General features: G+C 35.2%; 1 protein-coding gene across 2 annotated transcripts in view; it reads right to left on the bottom strand.

Moving 5' to 3' along the window:
• LRBA (LPS responsive beige-like anchor protein) overlaps positions 1-26791 on the bottom strand; it is a 399174-nt gene that overhangs the window by 342057 nt on the left and 30326 nt on the right. For both annotated transcript variants that reach the window (XM_085313166.1, XM_085313167.1), the window contains exons 3-13: positions 12257-12488; positions 12015-12115; positions 9605-9700; positions 7541-7662; positions 7317-7443; positions 5882-6001; positions 5397-5543; positions 4312-4509; positions 3193-3326; positions 1576-1684; positions 1304-1456 (exon numbers count right to left, since the gene is read on the bottom strand). In XM_085313166.1, the coding sequence (XP_085169292.1) occupies positions 1304-1456; positions 1576-1684; positions 3193-3326; positions 4312-4509; positions 5397-5543; positions 5882-6001; positions 7317-7443; positions 7541-7662; positions 9605-9700; positions 12015-12115; positions 12257-12488 (1539 nt within the window). The remainder of the gene's footprint in view (positions 1-1303; positions 1457-1575; positions 1685-3192; positions 3327-4311; positions 4510-5396; positions 5544-5881; positions 6002-7316; positions 7444-7540; positions 7663-9604; positions 9701-12014; positions 12116-12256; positions 12489-26791) is intronic.

Raw genomic sequence — 26791 nt, 5'->3', positions numbered from 1 at the left:
AATTTGTCTAAGGGTTAATGTAAAACATTCAAATGATCTAATTAAACCACCTTCCTGCCCACTCACTTTAAGCCTCCCCAAAACAAGTAATTGCAATGCTGTATTAGATCAAAATACATCCTTCAAAGAATTTGTCTTAAAAAGCACAGGAGAGAGAGAAAGAAACCAAATACAGTCATAAATTCCAACCATGACTGTTCCTAGAATTTCTTCCTGGAAAAGGAACAGCCCACAGGCATTTTCCCTAGAGAGTCATTGTCATATCCATTATATCCAGAATGTGTTGAAAGAACCACAAATGTTCTAACAGCAAGAAGAAAAATCAGAAATCAAAAAGCAGAGATTGAATATGATCTTAAAAGGATAAGGCAATAACACACTGACATCCTGTGGGGAAGCATTTTCTTCTTTTGCAGAAGAAACTGATATATGGATAAATTACGAGAACAACTAAGCTTTGCTAATCACACAAAGTTAAATAAAAAAAGGTCAAAAATAATCATCTGTTAATTTTTATTTCTTTGTTTCCTACAAGTGCTACTTGTAACTAGAAAGGTATCAACATTTTGATCAGAAGTCTGATTTTCAAACAGAAAGCATCCCTTTATTATAGAAAGCTGTATATTTATTATAGGCTTAACTATTCAGTATAGACTGCAATATTTATACATGTTCTTATACTTAAATATTTATACACCTTCTTTACATTTTCTGCTGAGAAATACTCATCCAAGTAATTCYGTAGTTTGGCTGTAGAACATATACATGTTTTACCATGACTTCAACAGTAGCATTGTTAATGCTGTCTCAGTTCATGAGACAAATAAACCAKAAAACGTGACAAGGAGATTTTAATGTTAGAACTAACTAGAAAATTTTCCATCCAAACAGTTCACTCCAAGAAAGCACAAGTTCACGAAACACAAAAATACCCTGTGGGGAATACATCAATTTAAATGAAGACTTCAAATTTGATACCCAAGATGATTCCTTTTAAAAATCGAATGGGGGGGGGGGGGGGGGAAGAGGGGAAGGGTCAATGTGCTCTTCCTCCCAAATTCCTCTCCAATCTGCAAGTTTGGCTAAATGAGAGACTCAAAGTCATCCTCACACCACTCTGCAGAATGCTGTAGGTTTCCAGATTCTCTGAAAACCTTGCAAATATGCAAAATTTGACAGCTATATGTAGAAAAGAACCTGGAAACAGTTCCAGCATGATTTCTATTGCAGATTTAGAATTTAGATTTAGAATTTTTGGAGACTAGCCTATATCATATTTATTCACAAGAATAAATCATTTTACCTTTGCTGGGATATGAATCCATATTGCAGGGTTAAGGAGAACATGATCACACAACTGYTTCAGCAAGGGTACCCCATTGTGCAAGTTGCTCAGGTACTTAGAAAAGGCAAGGCATAGTTCTAGTACAGCTCGAGTAACGTGGCCTTTGGAAGACTGTAAAAGAAAATTTCCTTAAGCAAGAACCTTGCAACAGTCCATAAAGATTATTCTTTCAAAAGACTTGAACATTAATGATACATTATGATATAAACATTAATAAGATTTTGCTTTACCTTTTCTAGGCTATATCCTATTACAAGGAAGCCCTTACAGGAAAGCATCTGTTCTTGCATAGCAATGGAATTCTTTAACAACTCCATGATGAAAGCCAGTAAAGTAGCACTGAAAAATATAATATTTTAGAAATGAACAAAACATTTTAAATGTTCACAATGAGATAGAAAGTATTTTCACATTAACACTACCAACATACAGCCCAGAATTGCATTTAACCAGTAATCTACATACTTGCACCAGAATTTTAAAGACAGAAAGCAAGACTGAATTTGGAAAGTGTTAATTTCCTGCTTTAAATTAATGTATTTCTAACTTGAAGTTCTGGATTTCGAGATAACTATGCAATAGCAAAATTCTTCTGAAATTTTATTCTTGCAGAAAGGTAGCAGTTAAGTGCCTACTTTTATCTGCTTCATATTTTACTTTCAAACTTCTTCAAGATGAGTGCCATATGCTTTTCTACTTGCTACCACTTTGCTTTCAGATAAACAGATGTTGGAAATATTTCTCTAGACACAGCTTTACTATCAGCTCCAGCTAATTCAACTCTGTGCTACTGCCAAAAAGAATGTTCYTGTCCCCCTACATGTGTCACAGTACGAGTGCCTGTGAACCAAGGCCATAGCCAGCTGACAATCCTTCTACTGCTGGGCTAGTATTTAACTGAATCAAATCCCTGACTCTGCACACAGATGGACAASATTGAGCCCAGCCAAGGCAGGGCCCAGGCATGTACAAATGGGCTGAAGGAACATGGAGACCATCCCTCTCAGAACAGTGTGATATAGATCATCTTAAAGCAGTCACAAAACAACTGCAATGAAAGACAGCAGACTACACGTGGATTCTAAAAAGTGATTCCTTTTGTATTAACGCTACTCTAAATGAGCTCCACCAATTTCRGTGCCTGAATGTTCAGAGATTGGACTCAGCTGAAAAAGAGTTGAAACCAGAAAAAAACAAAAGGTTCATATGCTCTCAAAGCTCGGCAGTAACATAGATTAGCAGAGGAAAAGCAGCACATGACAGCTTTATATCAATATTGGTTTTACTTTAATGTCAAAGTATCAATGCATTTCAATAATGCTAAAGAGGGAGCTGAAAAAAAAAAAAGATTTTCTTTTCTTTCTTCTGTTCTGATTGTTTTGAAGCTCCATCTCCCAAAAGTCTGAAGATAAAAACAAAGAAATGCCACAAAACAAGTCACATCATATAGCTGAAAAAATAATCTTTTCTGGACTGTGCCTAGAAACAATCCCCTATTCTTTTTCCCCATGGACAGGAATAAGCTTAAGTGAATTGTTTATAATTCTGTTGCACTCAAAAGTTTCAGAGTAGAAAAACTGTGCACACTTTGATTTCGTGTGAACTGACAAAAAAAAGGTGCAAATAAAGATAGTTTACTTTGGGGTCCTTGAGTAATAAAGCCATTTTTTTTGTCGTTGTTAAACGTAATTCACTGTTTTACAAAACAATTTAAATTATTATGCACTAGATACTAAATTAAATTATTATGCACTAAATACTAAATTACAGTTTAATAAAGCAAGAGATAATTTCCTTTACATAAAAAAAAGAAATGGAGAATGGAAAAAATAACCATATACACTCACCAAACAGTTGTGTCAACTTGGTCCGATGAGTACTGCCTATAGTCTAACTGTGCAAACAGAGGGAAAAGCACCTGCACTCCTCCAATGGAATGCATGGCACTTTGGATAGAATGTGTTAAGACTGCCTTCACATCCTGACAAGGAAGAATTAAAATAAGATTGAAATCTTCTTCAGAAACGATTAAAAAGTTTGTTATGTCTTCAAAATATTATTAAACTGTTACCAAATAAAAAGAAACTGCAAAAAAATACAATCTAAATGCTACAGCCACACTAAATGTCCAGCCTGTATGACCTATGCATGACCTATTGCTTGAAAGACAGTCCACATTTTGGATCCTCAGATGAATATAGAGAAGATGGCTTKTAAACTCTAAAACAACAGTCTTCAGTAATACAGAAACTCTAGAATAAGATACATGAAAAACTCATTACAAATTTAAAGATTAAGGTCTTCAAAGCATAAAGAAAAAAGCTATAATATAAATAGGACATGATGGGTAATATCTGTGTAGGAGTGAAAGTATGTCAGAAATGAAGGAGGAGTATGTTTCTGAAAATCTAAGACAATAAAGTCTTCTCAATACTGACATTTTTTAGGTTGTAACCTTGATAAGAAGCTTTTATTTTTTTTTTTTTTAAATAAGAATTCTTGCACATCCACATCCATTCAAGAACAGATAGTATGTCCACACACCAATGAGGAAAGATCCCTTTGGCTGTGCATATGATATTACCCAAAATAAATAAATAAACAAAATCTATGTAATGCAAAAGAGCAGAACAGAAAAGCTTGCTACCCTGTTTGGATACTTGATTACAGCTAAGAGGGATGTCTACTTCAGACAGTAGTCACAGAAAAGTCAGACGGTCAGACAGTACAAACAAGCTTGATCATTTCAAGAGCTACGAATGACTGCCTACCACCCACATCAACTTTGGAGACTGAAGTAGAAAAGTGTATAATTACGATTAAGATTTGCTGSTGGGGAAGAGGGAAGGGGTCAAGAAGAACTATCAGCAACCCTCCATCTTGCCCAAATCCCTATAAAACCTAATTTTCATTTTTTAAAATGGAAAACATTTGTATCCTTCAAATCCACCAAAATGTTGAAGTACCTGCAGCATGAGGGCATGTGGTGAATGAACAAAAATAGAAGCATTATCCTTGGGAGATGACTCTAGACAGAGTTGTGCATCTGTAGCCCTTGGGTTGTACATAAAAGCAATAGCACTGGAAAGTTTGCCATCATAGAGCAACAATTTGTGATGCTCAGCAAGGAAAAGATCACTTTCTGCCTTGAATTTGAATGTTCCCTGAATTGGGGACCAGGGTTGAGGAAGGGAAAGAGAAAAAAGATAATTACATACATTGAGAATACAGTTCGGAACAAAGTTATTACCAGAAAATGATTAAAATATTGTTTCTTAACTCCAGCAATAATTCAGAAAAAAAAGAATCTCATAACAACATTCACTCAGAGCCAATTTTACAAAATTATCACTGCACAAGTACTTTTTTTGACCCCTTAAGAGCAACATTGCYAAAATGGTGGAGAGTGTAAAATAAACACATTAGCTAGAAAACAGAACAACAGTTCGTCAACAGTGTTCACCCAAAAGGAACTAATGATTGAGGAGCAGATAGAATAGGAATCATCTTTTTGGTGTATGTTTTCACAGCTGCAAGGGAAAAACAGTTCTCAATTACTGCYCCATAGGATATGACAAAACAAGTAATAAATCACTGTAATAAAACTAATCCTCAGCATTTGCTTCATACATTAAAAAAGAGTGACTAGCAATATAAGCTATCAAGCTACTTTTCCAAAATAAATGTATTATATTTGATCTAAAATCTTCAGTCTCCATGAAAAAGTGAATCTTGCTCCAGGTAACAGTGTTGTTCTCTCTCTCACAATAACCAATACAAGATTTTAAAAGTAAACAAGAACTCAAGCTTAATTTTGGTAAGAAATTAAATAACTTAATTAAATGTTTATTTGTAGTTTATAAAGAGACCTTATAGGAAAAATATGGAATAGTGTTAATCAGAGTAAATTTTTAAAAAAGTAAACAAAAGGTACAAAAAGTTTTTAAAAAGTAGGAAGTATCACAACATTCTTGAAATGTGCCCAAAACATCAGAATACCCTAAAGAATCAGAATTAAACTTTAGAAACCTTTCAATCAATTCTAAGATACCTTATATCCTAGACCAAGTTGATAAATGGCAAAGATCTGAGCAGCATTGAGAGCCTCACTAAAAAGGTAAACAGATGTCATCTGCCCACAAAACACTCGATTGGCATCTGCTGTTTCTGAAGAACCCAGGAAACATTTGTCAAATGTCTGAAAAGGAAACAAAATCCAGTAACTGGGTTTAATCTAAACTACACAAGCATAATCCACATTATCAAACAGGAATTTTATTTTTACATAGAAAAGCTTCTGAGGTCTTAGTAGAAATGCATTTCATGTTTCTGAGAGAGACAAAACAGCATCTATTTYTCTATCAAAAAGTTCCTTTTATTTCACCATTAAGCAATGCCTCAAATGGGGGTTATATATTTTAGTAACACTTTTAATAAGAGCATTAAATAGAAATAAAAGCATGAAATGGAAAAAGATATCTATTTAATTCACCAAAATGTTCTACTATAGATGTTAGTATATAGTTATTTACTTACATCACTGGTGTTGACAAACCACGTTATTTCACCGTAAGATGCCAGTTCCCCATTCACATAACATCGAAGTTCACTGTTCTTCCAGCGATTATAGATGTGCACTATAGTAACCATATACCACTAAAGAATAAGAAAATAATTGATATACTTCCATAGAGGTTTAAAGTGGCCTAAGCATTAAGTAGAGATACACTAGGAAAAAAAAAATCAACCATTTATASGTAGTAATTTAGGATCAGAAGGTCTATTTTAAGTAGAAAAGATGAAGTCACTGATAGTTTGCTTATATAGCTGTATCAAAAGGATAATGCCCCATTTTTCCCACAAAAAAATAGACATAGAAACTTAAGTTATTTATGGTATAAAACTCAATTCATTTTCATGGCAATGCTGAGTCATATTTATACTAAAACCAGTRACAAAATAATTACTGTGTAAATATATTTTAAACTTGGTTACATTTAGACTGAGRGTCTACTGCAAAAGTTGTCATTCCAAAGTCCATCAAGGATGGCTCCAAACTTTAAAGACTTTTAAAGTCTGTGCATGTCAAATTGTCATAAACAGTATCCATATTTACAGCAAGGGATTACTGATAAGAAATTCCTGAGAAGGTCAGGAAGCGGCCTGTTCTCCCACAAAATGTTTACATGAATTGCTTTAGAWACACAAGCAGAATTTCTGCTTGAAAAAGAAACACTTTCAACATAGCATAATACTGCTTAATAGGCAAGCAAGTCTTGGACAGTAAAAATTAAATCAACCCATATTTTAATTCTTGTATTTAAAAAGATAGATAAAGCATCAATTGCAAGTGGAATATTTTCTGGACAACTTAAATGAACAGAAAGTGTAACCTCCTTTTAAGCATGTATCTGTTTTCCTCTTAAATGTAAGGAAGGCAAACTCGCATTGATGGTTCTGGCTTAACTAGGAAAATCAAATATGTTTTAGTAAACATGCTTTCTAAAATACATTGTATTTTTCCATACTCAAAAATTGGTCATTTAAGGAGACTTTTAGCAAAACCCCTCAGGAAAAGGAGAAAAGCAAGTCTACAGGTGGGAGGAAACAATATGAATATAGAAGGGAAAAAACAAAAGCCAACCTCCTTTCAACTTTCAGGCTAAGAGTCGTCAGAGAATTCACACAAGTTTCACAAATTCTTAAAACTTCTAGTAAATGCCATTCAAACGTTCTTAAACATTTCATAAGTAAAACTTGAAAGAAATATGATTTTAGAATACAAATTTATTTTGTTCATTCTAGCGTAAATGTGCTCCTACRGATGGATCTAATCACCAACAGCAACAACACTCTCTCCAGATCATATTATAGAAACTTAATAAATATATAACTTGTAGCTACACACAAACCCATGGGCATTTCACTAATTCATGTTAACTGATCTGTTAACTTCATTATTTTGACTCACCTTTTGTGGCTTGAAATCAAATTTTACACAATGCTGGAAACCTTTTCCCTTTGATTTTATGGATGTTACAATCAAGCAGCCTCCAACAAAGTGAGCAGAATAACCAAGTCCTTTATTTGTTCGAAAACTAAAAAAAAAAATAAATAAATAAAGCAAAATCAATATGTATAGATGGAAGTAGAAATCATTGAACAATCAGAAATACAGTTTTACATAATACGCACCAATATAAGTAAGGCTTATCCTTATCCACATTGATATTATTTACAGGATCCATTCTTAACCAAGTGTGAAAAGTGAATCCATTCTGGTAGGGCCACTTGGCTATAGGAGGTAAGGCAATACCCTAAAGAAGACACAATTATTTTTGTAGAAAGATCAACATCACAATAGTTTAACCAGTAAGAGTACACAGCTTAGGATACACAATATAAATGTGSATTGTTTTATTCTAAAAAAATCCTGGCCTAAATTCTTTTATGAAGTTTTTATACCCAAATTAAAAAAGTCTAAATATTTCAAGATTGGTCTCTATATAATAATAAAGATTATTAATACTAACCTACACTTCAAAAATTAAATATTTTAGTGGAAGTGTTACTATATAGAACCTCCTCCAAATGCAAATCCAAGTTGATTTGGTTTTGTGATACCCTAACATAAGAATCATACTTATACACTTATTTTCATGCAGTGCTGGCATCCTGGAAAATGGATTATGAAAAGAAGCTGGCCACAAAAAGAGAAGCATATATATTACACTTGAAGGATCCTTYTCTCTCTTGAAATTCATGTCTATATAGCCTTGTAGTTAGAATACAACAAACTTACTATCTTGCTTAAAAGAAAGGTACTACAATCCCCACCAGCCAAACACTATTAATATTAGTTTAAAGCCCTTAAGTTATAAATCATGTAGGCTGGGATCTCTCAAAAAGTTGTTTTTGTCAAAGGCTTTTTTTAATTAATATTACTATTAACTTTCCACTGTTTTGCTGCACATACCTGCAACGAACACTTCAACTAAGACTGCCATAATAACTGATCAAAGATGCTGTCCAGATGATCAATACCAATGAACAAAAACATCAAAGAACTTGAGCATCTCCAGACTACTTATTACGCTCCCACTCTCCACTCAGCTATCTCTGTCCAAACAAAATGCTATAAATTCTTCTCTATACCAGCTAACTAATCAGTCTGCATGTCTTTGAGCCCAGCTTTTGGGAACTGGTAGCACTACCATTTGGTTTAACTCACAAYGGATTCTGGAGTAATTATATCAAATACTTGGGCTATATAAGCACATGAATAAAAGAGAATAAAAATATGTCTACTGCCAAGTACTGTTGTATGCAATAAACATGTTTCTGCAGAAGCATTTCTGTAGTAGTCTGTCTTTTTCAGTCTCAAATTTTCATTCCAATAAGATGCATTATGTCATCAAATTGGTGAGGTTTAATCTCAAGTGACCAAGGCAGGTGGTTATGGGTTACATCAAGAAAGCTGGGAAGAATCATCTGATAAATCTTATTTTGAATTATGCATAGAGTTCTGAAAATATTATTTCATCTTCTGGTGTTAGGAGCAAAAAAGAGTTGGTACACTTAATTCTTATGGAAGACATCTGCACAACATTTTTTAACCTATTTAATTTCAAATTCTTTATCAAGTGCACACCACAGAACTTAAAAATGAATACAAGTCACATAAGCAACAATGATAAAAGAATAATCCCCCTTTCAGTATTATTCATATTACACATGTCTAGGATTTAAATTCTCTCAGAAAATTCATACACACAAAAATACATTATTCATTCTCACCAACAGAGAACAAGYGGTGCTAGCACAGCCACTTCCAGTTCAATGCTTTCTGTGGTTTTACTACGAAAGACTCCCAGAATCATACAGAATTTAAGAAGTTCCCACATGCACTGGATAATAGCACAAGCATCATTCCCACAGAAAGAATGAGTGAAAAGCAGGCAGATTCTCCTTGCAACAAGAGTTATYTGAACTTCTCAAAAAACCAAAAATGCTCCATTCATATAAATATTTTTTTAATGTAACATAATTTGTCCTTCCATAATAACTAACATGTTACAAACATAGTTTATAAAATGATATCGCTAAGGATGATGTAAGCGTAAGGATGATGTAAGAGAAAATTTCTGTTGAAGCTCTACCTCTATGACATGCCAGAGGAGACAAAACAGGAGTGAAAATAGCCAACGGCAGTAGTAGAAAAAGAAATTAAGAAACAAAAGACTTAAACTATTTACRTACTGCAGCACTTTTTCCTGGAAAGTTGAAGAAGGCATCAGGCCCATACTTTTGAGGCATGTGTTTTAATACAGACAACAACTTCCCAGCATGTGGTGGCTGACAAAAAGAAATATTACACATGTAAATAAATAAAAYACATCTACGGGAGAGAAAAGCTTATACATACAAATAACTAATTTTGACACATTTTAAGGCTTTATACTCCAAGATAACTGTAGACTTTCAATAAACTTTAACAAAAAACTTTAACAAAAAGTCACCTTCAGATACCTTCACGCAACGCACAGTAGATACAACGAACTGCAACTATTCGGATACCTAAATTGAGGAGTCAAAGGCCATAGCCACTTTAATCCAGYATAAATCCAGAYAGACCCTGAATGTTGGTTCCCGTTTCCATCTGTTCACTCCCATCAGCACTACTGTTTGTGCAATTTTGTGGTGGGCTAGAAAAAACTGATCCAGCTGAGCCAGTAATTGCTCAGCTAATTTAGGGAAAAAATRCAAAATAATTTTCAGTCATATTGTTCCTGGACTGTTCATGTGGTTGTATGAAACCTGTGACAACACAAGGAGATGGGCAATAGCCAGCTAGAGGGAGAGGGAAGATCAGTCAYCAGGATTCTTCTCATCAGGGTTACAGTCACAGGCTAGATTAAAGTGACCATAATTACACATACCTCTTCACGTATGTTCATGGGGAAAGGTTTTGAGTCTCAAGGGCAATCTGAAACACCTGAATTAAGTGCTCAATTACTCCAAACATTTAACACTTCCCCACTTTCACTATTTCTGCATTAATTTTGTTATAATACTCAGCAACTATAAATTCCAAATCAAGTGCATGAGCTTTCTACAACAGAAGTGCAGCAAATTTTGGTCATAGGGACAGAATAATTTTGTATGCCTTCTTTCACCACTTCGTAATTGTCCAGCAGCTCTACTTTTAACCTACAACTTTGCACCTCTGATCTTCTCCTGGAGAGGCCCTTTCTCCCTCTTGCAAGTAGACATTTCTCTGAAAGCTAAGCATTGCATGATCTAAAAGAAGCATTTCAAACATACCAAAATTACAGGCAAATAAACAGTGCTTCCTGAATCTGAATTAAAAAATACAGAGAGGAAACAATGAGATCTGTTTAGATGTCTTCAGCAGGATAGAATTCAACTAGGTAATCTGTGTTGTAGCTAGTTATTTTGATCTTTAAAGTACTGTTGAGGTTAAGATTTATGGAGTTGTGTCCTCCTTAGCAATGCAACCATGGCTTTTTCCTCCTCCTTTCCCCTATATTTAGCCTTTAATAAAGAAAGGAAATTAAATGCAAATAGCAAAGAGCCAGGAAATGAAAAAGTTAATGTTACAAAGACAACTTTAATTCAGCTATAGTTAAATATACTCTGTGTGYTCGATTATTAAATTTAAATCCTACATAGAGTATTTTTATGTGAGCAAGTTAAGATCTCAAAAGGTATTTTTTTTTCAAGAATTTTCTTTAAAATTTTCTGTATTACTTATGCAAACATAGTGACTTTYATACTGAATAGTTTGGGGGTTTTTCCCTCAACCAGGAAAAGACACAGCCACCTCTTCTGCATACCAGGTGGGGTATTTAGACATGACAGCAGCCGAATTAAAAATCAAAGCAAGTAAAACAACTGTTAAAATACTTGCCAATTCCAGTAAAACAACRGTTTTGTGGTTAAAGAAAGTATGTCTGATAGCATGTAGAGTATATAAAATTTTACTTTACGGAAGGAGGTTAACAACAGTAAAAGCAGAGCTCCTTCTCCCATTTTATATACACAGAAACAGAAGAAAACATACAATATGACTTCTCACCTAGAGCTTATTTTGGAGTCAAGCAATATTACAAGATTGCCTTCATTTCAATTTCTGCCCATCTAAAGCAGTCCTAACTAGATAGGGTATCTGCTATATCCTAACTAGAGCAATTTTTTTTCAATTTTTAGATAAAGAACAACAATGTGAAAACAGAAGCATATTGAACTGTATGCGCAGAAAAGTATTTATTTCTCTCTGCAAAGTCTTTGAAAAAAATAATTTTCATTCTTTTTTCTTCAGTTTTACATAAATGGAATGACAAAAATAAATGTGCATAAAGACACATGCTGAGAATCACCATATTATTCCCAGGTGTTCAAAAAGAAACAATTTGGTCAATATATCCAGGAGGTAAACTTAATTTAATCACTATTCTACTCTATGTATTTTAATTGCTTGTAAGTAAAAAGATGATATAACACTAGCATGTGTCCTTTATATCTTGATACATTTAAAAATTGTTTATTAAACAGGTTATTAAACAGCTTTTTGTCTTAGGAAGACTAGGAAAAACATAAACAACATAATAAAGCAGGGTGTTGTTTTTTTTTTTTTTTTTTTTTTTACCCATCTTCCTTTTTCTCCTTGAAGTTTGCTGAAGAATAACTTTAGTTCTCGAACTGTCAAGTTATAGCTAGCCAATACACCCAGCATATCCACTAGGAGATCTGAAAAGAGAAAAAGGAAAAAAAGACAATTGCTTAGTAAAACAGTGTCAAAACTTTTATCACTTCCTTAATTAGTAACCGTTCCATGAGATTTTACATAAAAGGAATACAACTTGACTTATATACTGAGTGAAGCTGTACCTGCAATCATATTGTCAGCTCTATCAATCCTCTTAAGCACTTGTTCCACCAAGCCCACTTCTGCACATGCTTGCAGATTGCGTATACTTTTCTTCAGGATTGCTGTAAACATGCTCCACACCTCAGCCTGGCAGGTGGTGTCACACTTATCCAGCAAATCTACCATGCAGGTAATTCCTTCTCCTTCTTGAATGATAAAGTTCATTTCCAAGTCGAAACGGCCTCCAACAAGCTTTCAGACAAAAGGAAAGAAATAAACAAAGATTAGGACAGTTATATCAAAATATCATTCCACGCAAGTCATCCATTCTGTAAGCAAGCTATCAAAGATGTACGCCAAAACACATAGCGAGGCCAATATTAATATATCAAGTCTTATCTCTCTTCTTTTCAAGTTCTGTTGGTAATTTTAACACAGGTCCTCCTAAGGTGTCGAGTACAATCAAACAATTGCTGCAGAAGAACAGTTGGGTAGTTTAAGATACTGATGACCTAAGCTGTTTGTTTCTGCCCATACAGCTGAAAAGCAAACAGATCCAGAGAGTGTTCCAAGACAGGTGAGATAGCTTTTAGGGCCATTTTTAGGCTGTTTAAGGTATCTTAGCGGATTTTGCTTTCTTCTGCGTCCACTTAACTTTCCTCAAATAGAAGGCAATTCTAGCCAAAAGGAACTGATGCACATCAGAAATACTGTTCTTTACAAACACAAAGTCATTTCTGAGATACTGAAAATGCTTAAGTATTAATTGTCAATTATATTAGTAGCCACAGGTACTAAAAGGARGTAAAGTCTTGCTATATTTGGATCAAGCGTTGCTTGAAGCCTTTGACTATACTTTGGCTAATAAACTTAAATTCTGTAACATTTCAGGTCTCTTACATGCAGGCTTTGAGCATAGACTGAGTAAAAAAATCACATGTGCATGTGCTAAGGACGTGGCGGGGGGAGGAAACAACCTACTTTATTCTCACTTGTATACTCAATAAATGAAATTTCTGGTTGAAGGAAGGATGAACAGTATTAACCTATTCTCCCACCCCAATCCCACTACTACTAAAACTTTTCCTGAAAATTAGAACTTGCTATTATTCTATTAATCATGGTACTATTCAAGTTGTCGGGTTTCTTAAAAACTTTTTTTCCTATAAGAAGGTAGCTTTCAGGTTGAGTATACCTTGTTCTATCCTTTTCTTAAGAATTTTCATTATTTAGATAAACACCAGGATATTTTCTTAAAATGCAGAAAGCATCTCGAGTTATACTGAGGTTGAGCATGAGGGATAGGAGTTAAATCTCTCTTTTAGAGAGGTTTTATAGACAGAACAGTGGGTATGAATAAATATAGAGACATTTCCAAAACTGAATAAACAAACTGTATCCTTAAAAATGTATCATGTTTGTCAAGATACTTATTACATAACAGCATCCAAAGAGGAATACAAATAAGATTGACTCAAATTCAGAACTCACGATCAAAAGTATATCAGGTTGTTCTCAGCTGACCTAGTAAAAGACATGATTTCTGTCCTACAACATACTTCTTTTACAGGCTTTGACCATTCAGTAATGTTACCTGCTGAAGTTGTACCATGACAAAACTGCCTCAAAATACGTATACTTCCTTGCTATCACATTAGCTCCAACAGTTTCTCTCAGCTAGTCAGGATCTGAAGATAAACATTCCCAGCAGAACAGAATATATGCCCTTCATTAACTACTGAAATTACCATACATTTTCCTCAAATGTCTAAATCTTGTCACTTTGAAGAAGCAATCTTTGATCCTCTGGACATAAATCAGTAATGCCAAGCACCACAAGAAGCAGGRAAAGTTACAGGTTTTATGACAGAATAGACAATGTTTCCAGATAACAATTTCTAAATAGTAATTTACACTTTTCCATTTTCTCCTTTCTTGGCCATGAAAAATAATTATGCAATTTACTCTCAGATGCTTCCTTAATATCTAGGGAAACTACAGGAATCAAATGGGGAGATTTGAATTATATTCTTAGCTTCTCTATACCAACTCATCCTGTCATTAACAAATCTATCATGTCATTATCATTCTCCAAACCTCAGTTTTTCCTTCCATAAGATGAACCTGAGGCCCACCTCAAGAAAGCACTAAGGTAGAATTCAAGGGTAATTGAGATCACTGAACAGAATAGATCAAAACAGAAGTATCACAAAACACACCCAAAGAAAAAAGTACATATTCTCTTTAAAAAAAATAGTGCAAAGATAAAATATAACTAATATTACACTTTATTTTACACTAAGTGTATTATCCTCTATACAAAACCAAAGTATCCCTCAAAAAGCCAGCGTCTGTCTGTCTCTCACTGTCAAAGAAAGAAACAGCAAGAAAACACTGCATTCGGCATTCAAATAAAATAGCTGAAGGTTAAACTCTAGCCACAAARCACCTGCTAATTTCTTAGCTACAAATTCAACTCCTTATGCATTTTGTTTTAACTAGCCACGTCAATCATCAATTATCACACCAAAATCATATATGGCAGCATTTAGTTGCAGCTAGAGGTGACCTTACCTTCAACCCTACAGTCTCCCCCACCAAGCTTTCATTTTTGGCTAGATACATTATCAGTTAACCACCCATCCAGGAAGCTGCCAAATTAGGTTTCCAATCTAATCTGCAAACACAAACATTTCACCAAGTACGTTCTAGAAATAATACACTATGTTAGAAATAATTACTAGTAACATTTCCTTTAAGGGATATCTGGTGGGGGGGAAGCAATATACTGAATACACAGTGCATTTGATGTACTATATGTATGCATACCCATTAGATACACATAAACACACACACACACCACAGTATGTCATATTAACCCTTTCTAATGGTGTTTTGAAACTGATCAACCTTCAAAACACAAATTTGTTTCCAATGACAGGGATCATAATCCAGGTCCCTGCATTGGCTAGTTATTATCTGAGCTGCAGTAATGGCTGTGCACAGCAAAATGTAATCTTCCCAAATGTCACAGTAAGTTATGAATATCTGAGCAGCTTAATGCACCTTACTAGCCATGAAGTGTGAGAATGTAATCTTATTACCTTTTTTATGGTTGTATTTTTTTTGAATAATGTAGCCTTTGAACTGATGTATAGTCTTTCCTTGTACTTTAGCATGATTTGGTCTCCTGTGTCGTACAGTACATTTTTCAAAATTCTCCAATTCAACATATTTTAAGTCTTACACCGAGCTGCATAAACAATCTTTATCACAACAGGGTGGCATAACATTTTTTCTTTGGAGTGTAGAATTAAGTGTAAGCTTATAGGAATGATTTTAAAGTGCAGTACTCAAAGTATTCAAAATATATCTTCACAAATTTTACACTTTGCCTGTTATACTTAAAAAAAAAAAAAAAAAGAAAGAAAGACAAAAAGAAACATGAACTAAATCAATAGCTCAAGCTTTTCAGTAACACAATTCTACACTTAGCTGATTGAGAACAGGGAGAATACTTCTATAGCAATTTGTAGCTACACATTCCATTAGTATGATTATTTTCCCTTTACTTTTAGAAACAACCCAATGACTAGTCAACATAATAGCAGTTACTAGTACAGAAAAGCACTACAACACTCCTAAACATAAAGAAAARGCCTACTTAAACATAGCAAATTTCTCTTTGCTGTGAAGTTTCCATCTAAGCTAAAATGGGAAAGGCGATCCAAGATATAAAAGATATGGCACACTCTTCAGCTGAGCAATTCCCAAACTACAATAAGCAGAAAATTGCTCAGAACAAACATATAGTCAAACTCCACCTTCCTGAAAGATCATGATCTAGATTACAAATTCAATTTATAGTCACTTATGTTAGAGGCAGACACAATATATTTCAAAAGCTTGTTATGAAAATGTGAGAAAATACTTCAATGTGCTTTAACAGAAAAAAAAAAAAATAATAAGTTCAAGACCACAATCAGCATTTCTTCAGGAAAGCCCAAACTGTTTATTTTGGGGGGAAAATCAGAGCAGCAGATTTCCAGTTTGACTTCAAACCTTAAAAAAATGTGACTTTCCTTAGACAGCCTTATCATCATTCTAGTTACTATACATCAAGACAAATGTACTCGTTTTGTTTTCAATAATCAAGATGAAAGATTAATACTACGAATTATGACCTTTCTCTTCTCCAAGACGCTGATTTTGAAACCTAAGAATTTTTTCTTTGATAAATGAATATCTAAAACATCTGCCTATCCAATGAAGAAAAGGCAGCCAACAGTCAGATAKCAGGCCACTTCCATCTCAAAGGAATTTTTAAAAGCATTTGCTTAATCAGGACCTGCAAAGCTGCATGCACAAGGCTAATAATTGCTTGAAGTCTTCCATCCTTCAGAGTAAGGTACTTATACAAGCTAAACACACACACACACACACACACACACACACACAAAAAAAAGTGCTGAAACTAAATGGGTTGCTAGTTCAACAATTAAAGGCTTAAGATAAACCCTATTTTTTACTTCCAATCACAAAACAGCTATGTTATTCAAAATGGTCCTGGTTTTACTGCAATTTTAAATTATGTCAATTGACCAAAGGTAAGAGAACATCACCTTCATCCCTTGATGACAAAGTCTGAATGTAGCTTCTGGAGAATACAAATACAAATAAGATATACTCTTTTTAGGTATTACACTTGTGAATAACAAGTAGCAATGCAATATTCCTTGCCTACATCTACTCTTTTGTCTTCTATCAAAGTGATAATCCACAACCTGGGCTCCATCCCCTTTTCAGGTATTAAGAAACTCAGAACAAATGCATTTATCCTCAAAGATATGTAGCTAAGATTTGAGAACTATAATCTTTAGATCTTACAATATCATGAGTGATCCCAAATCAGTCAAAAAAAAAAAAAAAAAAAAAAAAAAAAAAAAAAAAAAAAAAAAAAAAAAAAAAAAAAAAAAAAAGGTCCGACTTGGAAAGGACTCTACAGATCAGAAGAAGAAAAAAGCATAGAAAAGTTATAATATACACATACCAACTGCGACCATCCATTCCGCCTTCCTCCACCACCCTGCGTTTTTCCATGTAGTCTTTCCTACCACTAGACCATCACTTGGAGGTGAAAACAAAATATGAGTCCTAACGGAAGATTTGCTAGGACAGTCTGCTGACASTTTGCATAATTATATCAAAGAGTAACAGTAGTATGAATGTCAAGTCAGTGAAATCATGACAAACAGGGCTCAGGTCAAGAGAGGTTATAGGGAGGCAAGGGACTGAGAAAGTTTGGTGGCAATCTTTTTTCTTTTTCTTTCTTTTTTTTTTTAATGTATTGCCATTATATCAACCACAATCTGATCAAAAAAAAAGATTAAACATAGCTAACTGTGAGAAGGCCCACTCCTGTAAGAAAAGATCATAACGTACTTTAGCATGAGTTTAAAGTAACCTCAGGCCATGAATTTACAAGTGACCAGTGACAATTTCTCAGGAGGAAAATACCCATTTTAGCCGCCTCCTTATGCATCCCCTTCAACTTTGCTTTCTTTCACCCCTCCCCCAAAAGAAAACAGAGTAAAACAGTACTTTTGGAACAGAAAAACAGTTTTCCTTTTCCTGCCAATATTTCCAGACGAAGTCATTGGTTTCCCTCCCACTCCAGGCTGCCCATGCTACAAAAAAAGGGTAGTACTGATCTCCCCACCTTACAAGGGAAAAGGGATGGAAAGACAGGGGGGAAAAAAAAATTCTTAATCATTCTTCTTTCCCTCAATATTGCCAAGCTCCTAACAAAACCTAAATTTTTACTTATTTATCTGGCAAATAAGAAAGGCTGATTTTAAAATAGCCATGTCAATAGTGGCACTTCTCAATAGTGTTTGCACTGACTTTAACCTAGATGCTTCTGTGTAATTCAGTCCTACTATTAACGATGATCCAGGCCCAAGCAGAGCTAGATTGTTCAGCAGAAATCTCCATTGCTCCCCTTTCACAGGGATTTAAAAGTGAATGCTTTATATTTGAATTTCTTCAGGTCTCTCACTTGGAAACCTGCCTAAAACTAGTATTTGTTAGGAGGCACCCACAAAGTGTTAGGAGTCTACTACTGCCACCTATTGTTGGATATGAAACCTTAATTCAGCATTACAGGTTTTTCAATATAGTGTATCTCAGTACAGCATAATTCTCTTCCTCCCCAAGGCAGCATTACACAAACAGCTTATATTTCACGTTCTGCTACACAGAAGGGAGCAGCTGTGTGTCCAGAAAATAAGACTAGGTAAGATTTAAAATTAGCAGAAAAGTTTACACTTTATAGTGGTTTATGTAAAACAAGATTTTATTCAACTTCACGATTCCCAACTACGGAAAGCATGATTTACCCTGTCCTGCCTAGGCAAGAGTAGCAGGTATCTCCTACCCAGTTTGCTTAAAACATACAACAGTCAGTTAAAACTCTCTTTTAAAAAGGCACTGAGCTACATTCAAGTAACTCTCTCAACAAATAACAAATGGAAAAAAGCACAATTCTTATCCATGTAGGTAGAAGACATCTGAAGCATCCTTACAGCAGTGACATTTACCTATGTGTTTTTCTCCATCCCAACAGAAGGGGAAAAAAAACAGTTTCAAAAGATAACTATGCTGTAACCAATTATGCTCAGTTTACTCTAGTAATCTTGGATTTTCACTCTGCTTACAAGYGCTTCTATGTTAAAATAGTCCACTATTACAATTAATTCAGTTCCTGGTGTCCAACTGAAGCTTCAATGCAAGCAGAACAAAGCAAGCAATAGTTAGCTCTACACAACTTTAAAAATTTGGGATAGGAGAGTATGAACTTTAAATTGCATACATTTTGGCCASAAAAAGCATTTAGAAGCCTTTTCTTTTAAGCAACCATGGGGGGGGGGGAAACAAACAAATTCAGTATCTCTCTTCTAAAGGAAACAATTCAAGTTTAAACTAAATGATTATCAAAGTTAAATTTTGACCAAAAATATTCATCAGTTTGGTATCTAAATAATATCAACTCAAAAAATATCTAAGTGCAAAATTACACAGCAATGAAATTGAAGGAGATAGAAAGCTCAAATTCAAAATAGTAAAAGCAGTCCGTATCATTGTGCACAGTGCTTCTGTCTTCTCTTCTGGGAATTCACCAGAAGTCTGAAAAAAAAAACTCTGTTGCAGACAAGGCCAGTATTAGAAACGTTACCCCCTTCCTGCTTTTTGTTGTGTCATCCAGAAGTAGGATGGCTAATGTCAAAACAGATTGCTAAGAATGCGACACTAAACATTTGTATTAGTGGCTTAGGAAACTACATTCTGACACAGATCAAACAGTGGGTCTATCCAGCAAATCAGAAGATCTTTTGACAGGTACAGCTATGGTGGGCTTTACTGTATATTGCACTTTTGTCCAATACAGAATACCAAGCGTAGAGGCCCTTTGCTCCTGAGGAGGCTGTGCTACCATAAGCTTTACTTCAAATCATTTGGGAAACAAAGGGAACTCCAAGCTGATTTCTTATAAATCAAACAGTTTAAAGACAAATTTCACTTTCAAAACACTCCAAGTGGTAGTCCAGCTAAAGACAGATTTACAAAACCTGGAAGGCTTCTGAGTTTGGCTTATATTATGGATCTCAATAGAAACTAACATAGATATAGGTTATATCTAAATCCAGTTAAAATTCACATGCTTCCAGTTTCTGTATTAATAGTATTAAAATTCACTTTTTTTTAAAAAATTAACTTATTTCAGTACATTTTAATCTGTGATACTGTTTAAGTATACATACAAAAGATATTATTCCAAGTGAGGGTTTAATAATATGCAAATTTGTGTTTCCATACAGGAAATGAAATTTCCTAAATCATTACATCACATCAGATGCATATGTGCACTGAAAGGAAATAAATCTTTTAAACCATGATACAGAAAACCTTTTTAAATTTGCATTTACCTACAGTAAATACTGCCATGTTCTTTAATAGCTTGCAAGTGCAATCTTAGCAAACTAATGATTTATGGTTGTGACATTTTAAAAATCAGGAATCTGTCATTTTATGACAGCCAGTAGAAAGACAGCTCAAGTTACATTACACTGAATTTAAACTCAAAGACATTAAACACAGAGAGCTAAGCACTGTACCGGAGTGTCCATTTCATTATCCCAGTATTCCATTCCCCACTGTAGGGGAATATATTACCTACATTTCTAAAAGTTATCTAATATTTTAATTTGAATTTAAAAGAATACTAAAAAATAGATTTTTTTTCTCAGAAACCAGACATATGTAACTCTCCATCAAGTAAATAACTTTGTCAAGTCTGGAAACATCACCATCAACAAACAGAAAAGATCAAAGAATCACACAGAATCACAGAATGGTTGAGGTTGGAAGGGATCTCTTGAGATCATCTAGTCCAACTTCCCTGCTCAAGCAGGGTCACCTGGGGCACGCTGCACAGGATCGCATCCAGACGGGTTCTGAATACCTCCAGAGAAGGAGACTCCACAACCTCTCTGGACAACCTGTGCCAGTGCTCCGTCACAGTAAAAAAGTTTTTCCTCATATTCAGGTGGAACTTCCTGTGTTCCTGTTTGTGCCCATTGCCTCTTGTCTACAAATATCTTAAAAGAGGGTGCCCAGCAACAGACATTGATCTCCCTCAGTCTTCTCTTCCCCAGGCTGAAGASGCCCAGCTCTCACAGCCTTTCCTCAYAGGGCAGATGCTTGAGTCCCCTAATCATCTCCATAGCCCTATGCTGGACTCTCTCCAGTAGCTCCATGTCTCTCTTGTCCTGGGGAGCCCAGAACTGGACACAGTCCTCGAGATGAGGCCTCCCCAGGGCTGAGTAGAGCAACAGGATCACCTCCCTCGACCTGCTGGCAACACTCTTCCTAATGCACCCCAGGATACCATTGTAGCCTTCTTGGCTACAAGGGCACACTGCTGGCTCACAGTCAGTTTGTTCACCAGGACTCCCCAGTCCTTCTCTGCAGAGCTGCTCTCCAGCAGGTCAGCCCCCAACTTGTACTAGTGAACAGGGTTATTCCTCCCCAGCTGCAGGATTCTGCAATTCCCTTTGTTGAACTCCATGGAGTTCCTTTCCACACAATTCTCCAGCCTGCCTGAATGGCAGCACAGCCTTCAGGAGTATCAGCCACTCMCCCTAGTTTTGCTTCATCAGCAAACTTGCTGAGGAGGCACTCTGCCCCCTCACCCAAGTCACTGATGAATAAGTTGTATCCTTAATCAGTTATACCTTTAGAGGAAACGACTGACTAGAACTCAGTCACAAAGCCACTCAGGTCTGCTTCCTGTCCCATCTTGATTCTTCTTCAAGGAAGGTGCCAAAAAGGTAACATTTGTAATATGATATGAATCATCAACAAGTCTTGAATGGGGAACAAACTGTATAGGCAGTATGTCTTCACAGAGATTGCACTGCTCATGGCTACCACCATGAGTCAAGACATTCACATTGTATGTCGCAGGCAGAAGCAAGTTCATTATTCCCATAGTCCAAACCAGAAAAAAAGCTGCGTAAGTTACACTACATCTGAGCAAATATAACTGCAAGTTTACATACTTAGCGAAAAGGGCCCACACAAGTTACAGCCAGACAAGTCAGAAAGAGCAAAGAAGACTGACTCCACTGCCAAAGTCTTCCCTTCCAATAGAAGTGAAAGAACCATAGTGAAAGAACAAAAACTTAATACACATGAATACTCCTAAAGAAACACTTACCTAAAACAATTTGCTTACCCCTTCTTCTCATTAAATTACTTTTTCTAATCTGCTTAGTATTTAGCATCTGGAAATCTAACCTCTAGCTATGGGATTTTTTTTTGAGAAATAATCAAAGATCTCTGTCCCCCCTTAACCATATTAGTGTGCAAAAACAGGAATAATAATTCAGAAAGGAAGCATCTGAAAACATTTCTTTTAAACATTTTGTTTGATTAGTTATGTCCTCAAATAACTGATCTTTGAATTTATTTCAACTTGACACACAAATCATAGGTTTCCTTCTCATGGAAATCAAGGAAAAATCCTTCCAATTAAAAAGAATTACAATCATTCCACTGTTGTTTCCATATGCACTAAATACAATGAGCAGGAATACTTGTACAAATATGTACACCACAACAAGTTACCAATGTATTATAATATTTGGCCATCTGAAAATTGCAGTTTCTTGAGACAGGAAAACAAGTAAAATATTTAAAGTAAATGTCAAAATCTCCCTGTGCATCTTGCTTTTATCTGTCTTCTACATGACAAGTTGCTTAGTGGTTTTTTTTTTCCTATTTCAGGGAGGAGGAGGAGAGGAAAGAGAGTTGATTGACAACAGTGAGGTTTTTTGGTACCATACCTTTGTTAATGTCTCATTATTGTCATTCTATAAACACTTAAGTAGTAAACATACTTAAAATTTTAGACCTAAAACAAATGTACTTCTCTAATTATATACTAAAATCCTCTTAATAAAAATTATTCCACATTACACAAGCAGTACTGTGTAAAGATCTTAATCTGGACATTTAAATCAGACTATACTTTTAAGTCATGCAAAGTAGTATGTGAAAGTCCTTACTCAATTTCTTTATGCAAAATATTAACTGTATACTTGAAAGCATGCAGGTCAAATCCCCACACACACATACACATTTAGGCTTTGTCTTTTGGAGGGGRGAACCAACAAACCCACAAAGCAAATCATCTTAGTGTTCTAACACAGTGGAAAAACAAAAGCTTTGTAAAGTATATCGAATTTAACATTTGTTATGTATTTTGGGGGTATGAGAAAGTAAAACAGCATCTTTCAAAACAGGCAAAGCCAAAGCTATACCCCTCACTTCCACAACTCCTACATTCTAGTCAGCTCTTGTTTAGTCAGGCCACTGCTCCTTTGGGAAAAAAATAAATAAAACAATCAAGGATATACATCCCCTGTGGCTAATACATTTCCAGTATGACTATGTTTTTCTACTTGCTCTGAATTGAATAATCACTAGTCCCTCAGATGACAGGGAACAGATAAAAATCCCAGTACTTCCTTCAGAAACAATACATCTGCCTGGTATTTTGGTATTTTACAGTTGTGGGGGTGGGGATTGAGGAAGGAGGAGGCAGAAAGGTGGCAGAAGGAGGAAGGAAGAAGGGGGCAGAAAGGAACCACTCTTTCTTTACAGAATCTAAATTTTGGATCCTACAAGCCTTATACAAGCAATCCCTCACATAATTTTTGACTTAGTGTTTACTTAATAAAGCATCTTGCAAGTTTTATAAAGAACAATGTACGACTGAATGGTAGAGCAGAACAAGGTTACGAGCTTATTCTAGGAAACACATTTGAACATATTTTGCAAGTTTGGGGGGACTCAGAAATAATAMAGTTAGGAGTAAGGGGTGAAAAGCTTAAGGAATTAAAGTAGTCAAGGAAGAGGAAAGAGGGAAGACGTTCCAAACATGGAATTGTATAAGAACAGCAAAGAATAATCTTAAGAAAAAGATTATGCTCAAAAAGATGAAAGAACATGGGATGAAGTGAGTAAACAGTTCAAAGCTCTGGCAGGTTTTATCAGATTTAGTAACAGTAATTTTAAGTTTTTCCTCTCCTACTTAAGTCACAGTCCTAACAGAGTACATACCATAGCACTTACTAGAAGCTGATGTGTGCCAGCACCTCAAATACGATCACTTTTCATAGCTCAGCAGACTAATTGCACTGAATTTCATCACAAATAAGGRCACCAGGTTACAAATTCCAACAAAAAATAAGAACCCAGCACATTGTTTCTGCTATTTCTGATACTGTCTGGATCCAGAACAGCTGGCAAACACCCCACTTGCCTTCTAAGAATTGGTAGAGATTATCTGCTGTAGCTAAGGCATAGGAAGGCAAGGCTTTTGCTGCAGAAAGTTATAATTTCATAGCAAGGAAGAATGAAAGCCATCCATCCATCAGGGATTCAGCTAATCAAGAGGCCAATTTAGCCAGGTCAGGAATCCTCAAATAGCCATGGCAGCAATACTAAATGACAGGCTACAAGAAACATACCATTTAGTTTTCTCCCCTCCACCTTTTCCCCTTCTATAGCTGTGATTAACACGGGAGAACCATGCAGATGATCCTGCCTAGAGCAGAAGACTGACTGGAACAAATAATAGGCCTTCATTTATTTTTATCAAGATTTTTTTTTTTGCCTTTAGATTTTATTGTTCTCCTCTCCTCCATATATGCTGTTACATTATTTGCAGGTAAAAAAAAAAAAAATCATTGGAAATCAGTGTATTAAGAGCATTGACATAATTAATGTATTAAAGAAGGAAAGCACAAGACCCAAAAGAGATATTAAAATAATTAAAAGGTTAATTTTCTCATCAAACAGCTAAACAACAATACTAGAGCGAGTCCAAAGCTCCACCACCAGTGCTGCTGCTCACTTCCTCTTCCTGATCTAAAAGCCATGCCTACATACAAGGAAGTGTGGCCAGCACATCTATACTGGTCATGGGAGGCAAAGGAGATGGCAGGAATCAAACCCCCAGCAGTCACAATTATGCTGGAATAAACTCCATCCAACAGCAAGAGTACCACTGCCAAAAATGACAATTTCTATTACCTACACCAGGATGAAAAAGAAAGTTCCCCTTTGTGAGAACAGATACATCAGCAAAGCCTCTGTTAAGAAGACTAGCCAATATTTATTTCTTTCACTCCCCATAAAGCAATATTGAAAGTAAGGAGAGAAATTTGACTGGCATTTCAACTTTGTTACAAGTGGCCTATACAGCTGTATCTGTAAATGCAACTTCAGCCTTTTTCTCCTGATTTGCCACAGCACTGTTTTTTTTTGTTTTTTTCCTCAGTGCAGAAGTTACTACTAYTACTCTAGGAGTCTCCCTGCCCTCAGCTAGCCTCTGTCCCTTTCCTCAGTATACAGGTTATAACAGAATGGAAATTATCCCCAAGGAATAGATACAACAATAAAGAAATAAGTACACAAAAAAAGAAATGTTCAGGACAAAGATGGGCGGTTGCATGGGCTACCGCTGTTGCTTACAAGTATACCTCCTTTTTGCTTACCAATACTCCCCACTCTTTTCCTAAAAAAAAAAAAAAAAAAAAAAAAAATTCTAATAAACTTCAATTCTTTTCCTCCTTATCCTTTTCTACTTCTATAAAAAACAAAGCAGTTCTGACTGAGTTATATATATCTGGCAAAGGAGCTCTATCCATCCAGTTCACATGCCGTTTCTCAGTTCCTCTAGGAGAGCTATTTCCTACTTAGGCCTGTGGGGAGATTGGCTACATGACATCCAATACACACAGGAAGGGATTACATTGCCACCAATCCTATCCTAACTGCTGGCCAGACCTAGATTTCAAATTAGACCTACACAGACAAAAGTATCCTGAATTAATACTATGAATACTATGAAAAATTGCAGACTATGAATAAGGCACGTTCTGCTTGATTTTTTTTTTTAATTTTGCAATTAAACATTACCAACAGAGACTCTTCAGACAACCTGGCAGGACCCTTCCGCTCCCCTAGAGGTAACCACATCTAGTTTAGACTGGAGAGGAAGCAACACCTTAGGCAAAAAGGTTTTGAATTAGAGCTTAAAACAAACATTTTGGTAGTGAAGTCAGCATTTGATCTTTTTAACTAAAGGAAAAAAAAAACTTTAAACATATCATATTCAACAGATTTCTGCCTAAAATTCTGACAAAAACATACAACTAATTCAGTTCTTAACATTTCCATCTTCATTTCAAGCATTCAGACTTCTAAGGCAAAAACGATTTTTCTAGAGTTACTACATGTATAAGGATTTAAGAATTCAGAGGGATGCTTAAACATCTCCCACATATACAAATTTGTGAATCAAAACTAAATCATTATCCAGGAGTGACACTATACACAACCTGAAAAGGGCCATATCCAAATAGCATGGGAATATATGAAATAGTGTTTCTTAGAATATCGTTTTCCCTGTGAAAAGTGTAATTAACTGAACAATAAATTTTGCTTCAGTGAGAGCATAAAGGAAGAAACATCTGCCACTATAAAAAGCTACTCAGCTTGAACACAAAGGAAATATCATTATGAAAGGGAAGGATAATACCATCAAAACAGAAAAAACAATACAGTTGTTTTAGCAAAATTTTCTKTTTGATTCCATACTCAATTTATTTTCAGTGTTTTTTTTCTCTTTTAATCTTAGCATTTAATGTTAACATAGAAAATACAAACTGTCCTTCAGTCTCTGTCAGTAGTAAAAATCCACAATAAAAAGGAACTAGTTCCTATTTCCTAAAAGTAGTCCCTCCTATTAAAATCATGTTGATTTACTAATAAGAGTTTCAAAGAAAACACATAACATTATCATAATTATGGATTCTAGGACTGCAAGGTAGCTGCAGAATTTCAAAATGGAACAAGTCTTTACAAAGGATAGAGGACTTCTTTACAAAGGATAGAGGACTTCTTTACAAAGGATAGAGGACTTC

Source organism: Rhea americana, unplaced genomic scaffold (assembly GCF_003343005.1).
Source record: "Rhea americana isolate MKP2758 unplaced genomic scaffold, rheAme1 scaffold_38, whole genome shotgun sequence".
Taxonomy (NCBI): domain Eukaryota; kingdom Metazoa; phylum Chordata; class Aves; order Rheiformes; family Rheidae; genus Rhea; species Rhea americana.
This window is presented reverse-complemented; position numbering and strand designations above follow the sequence as displayed.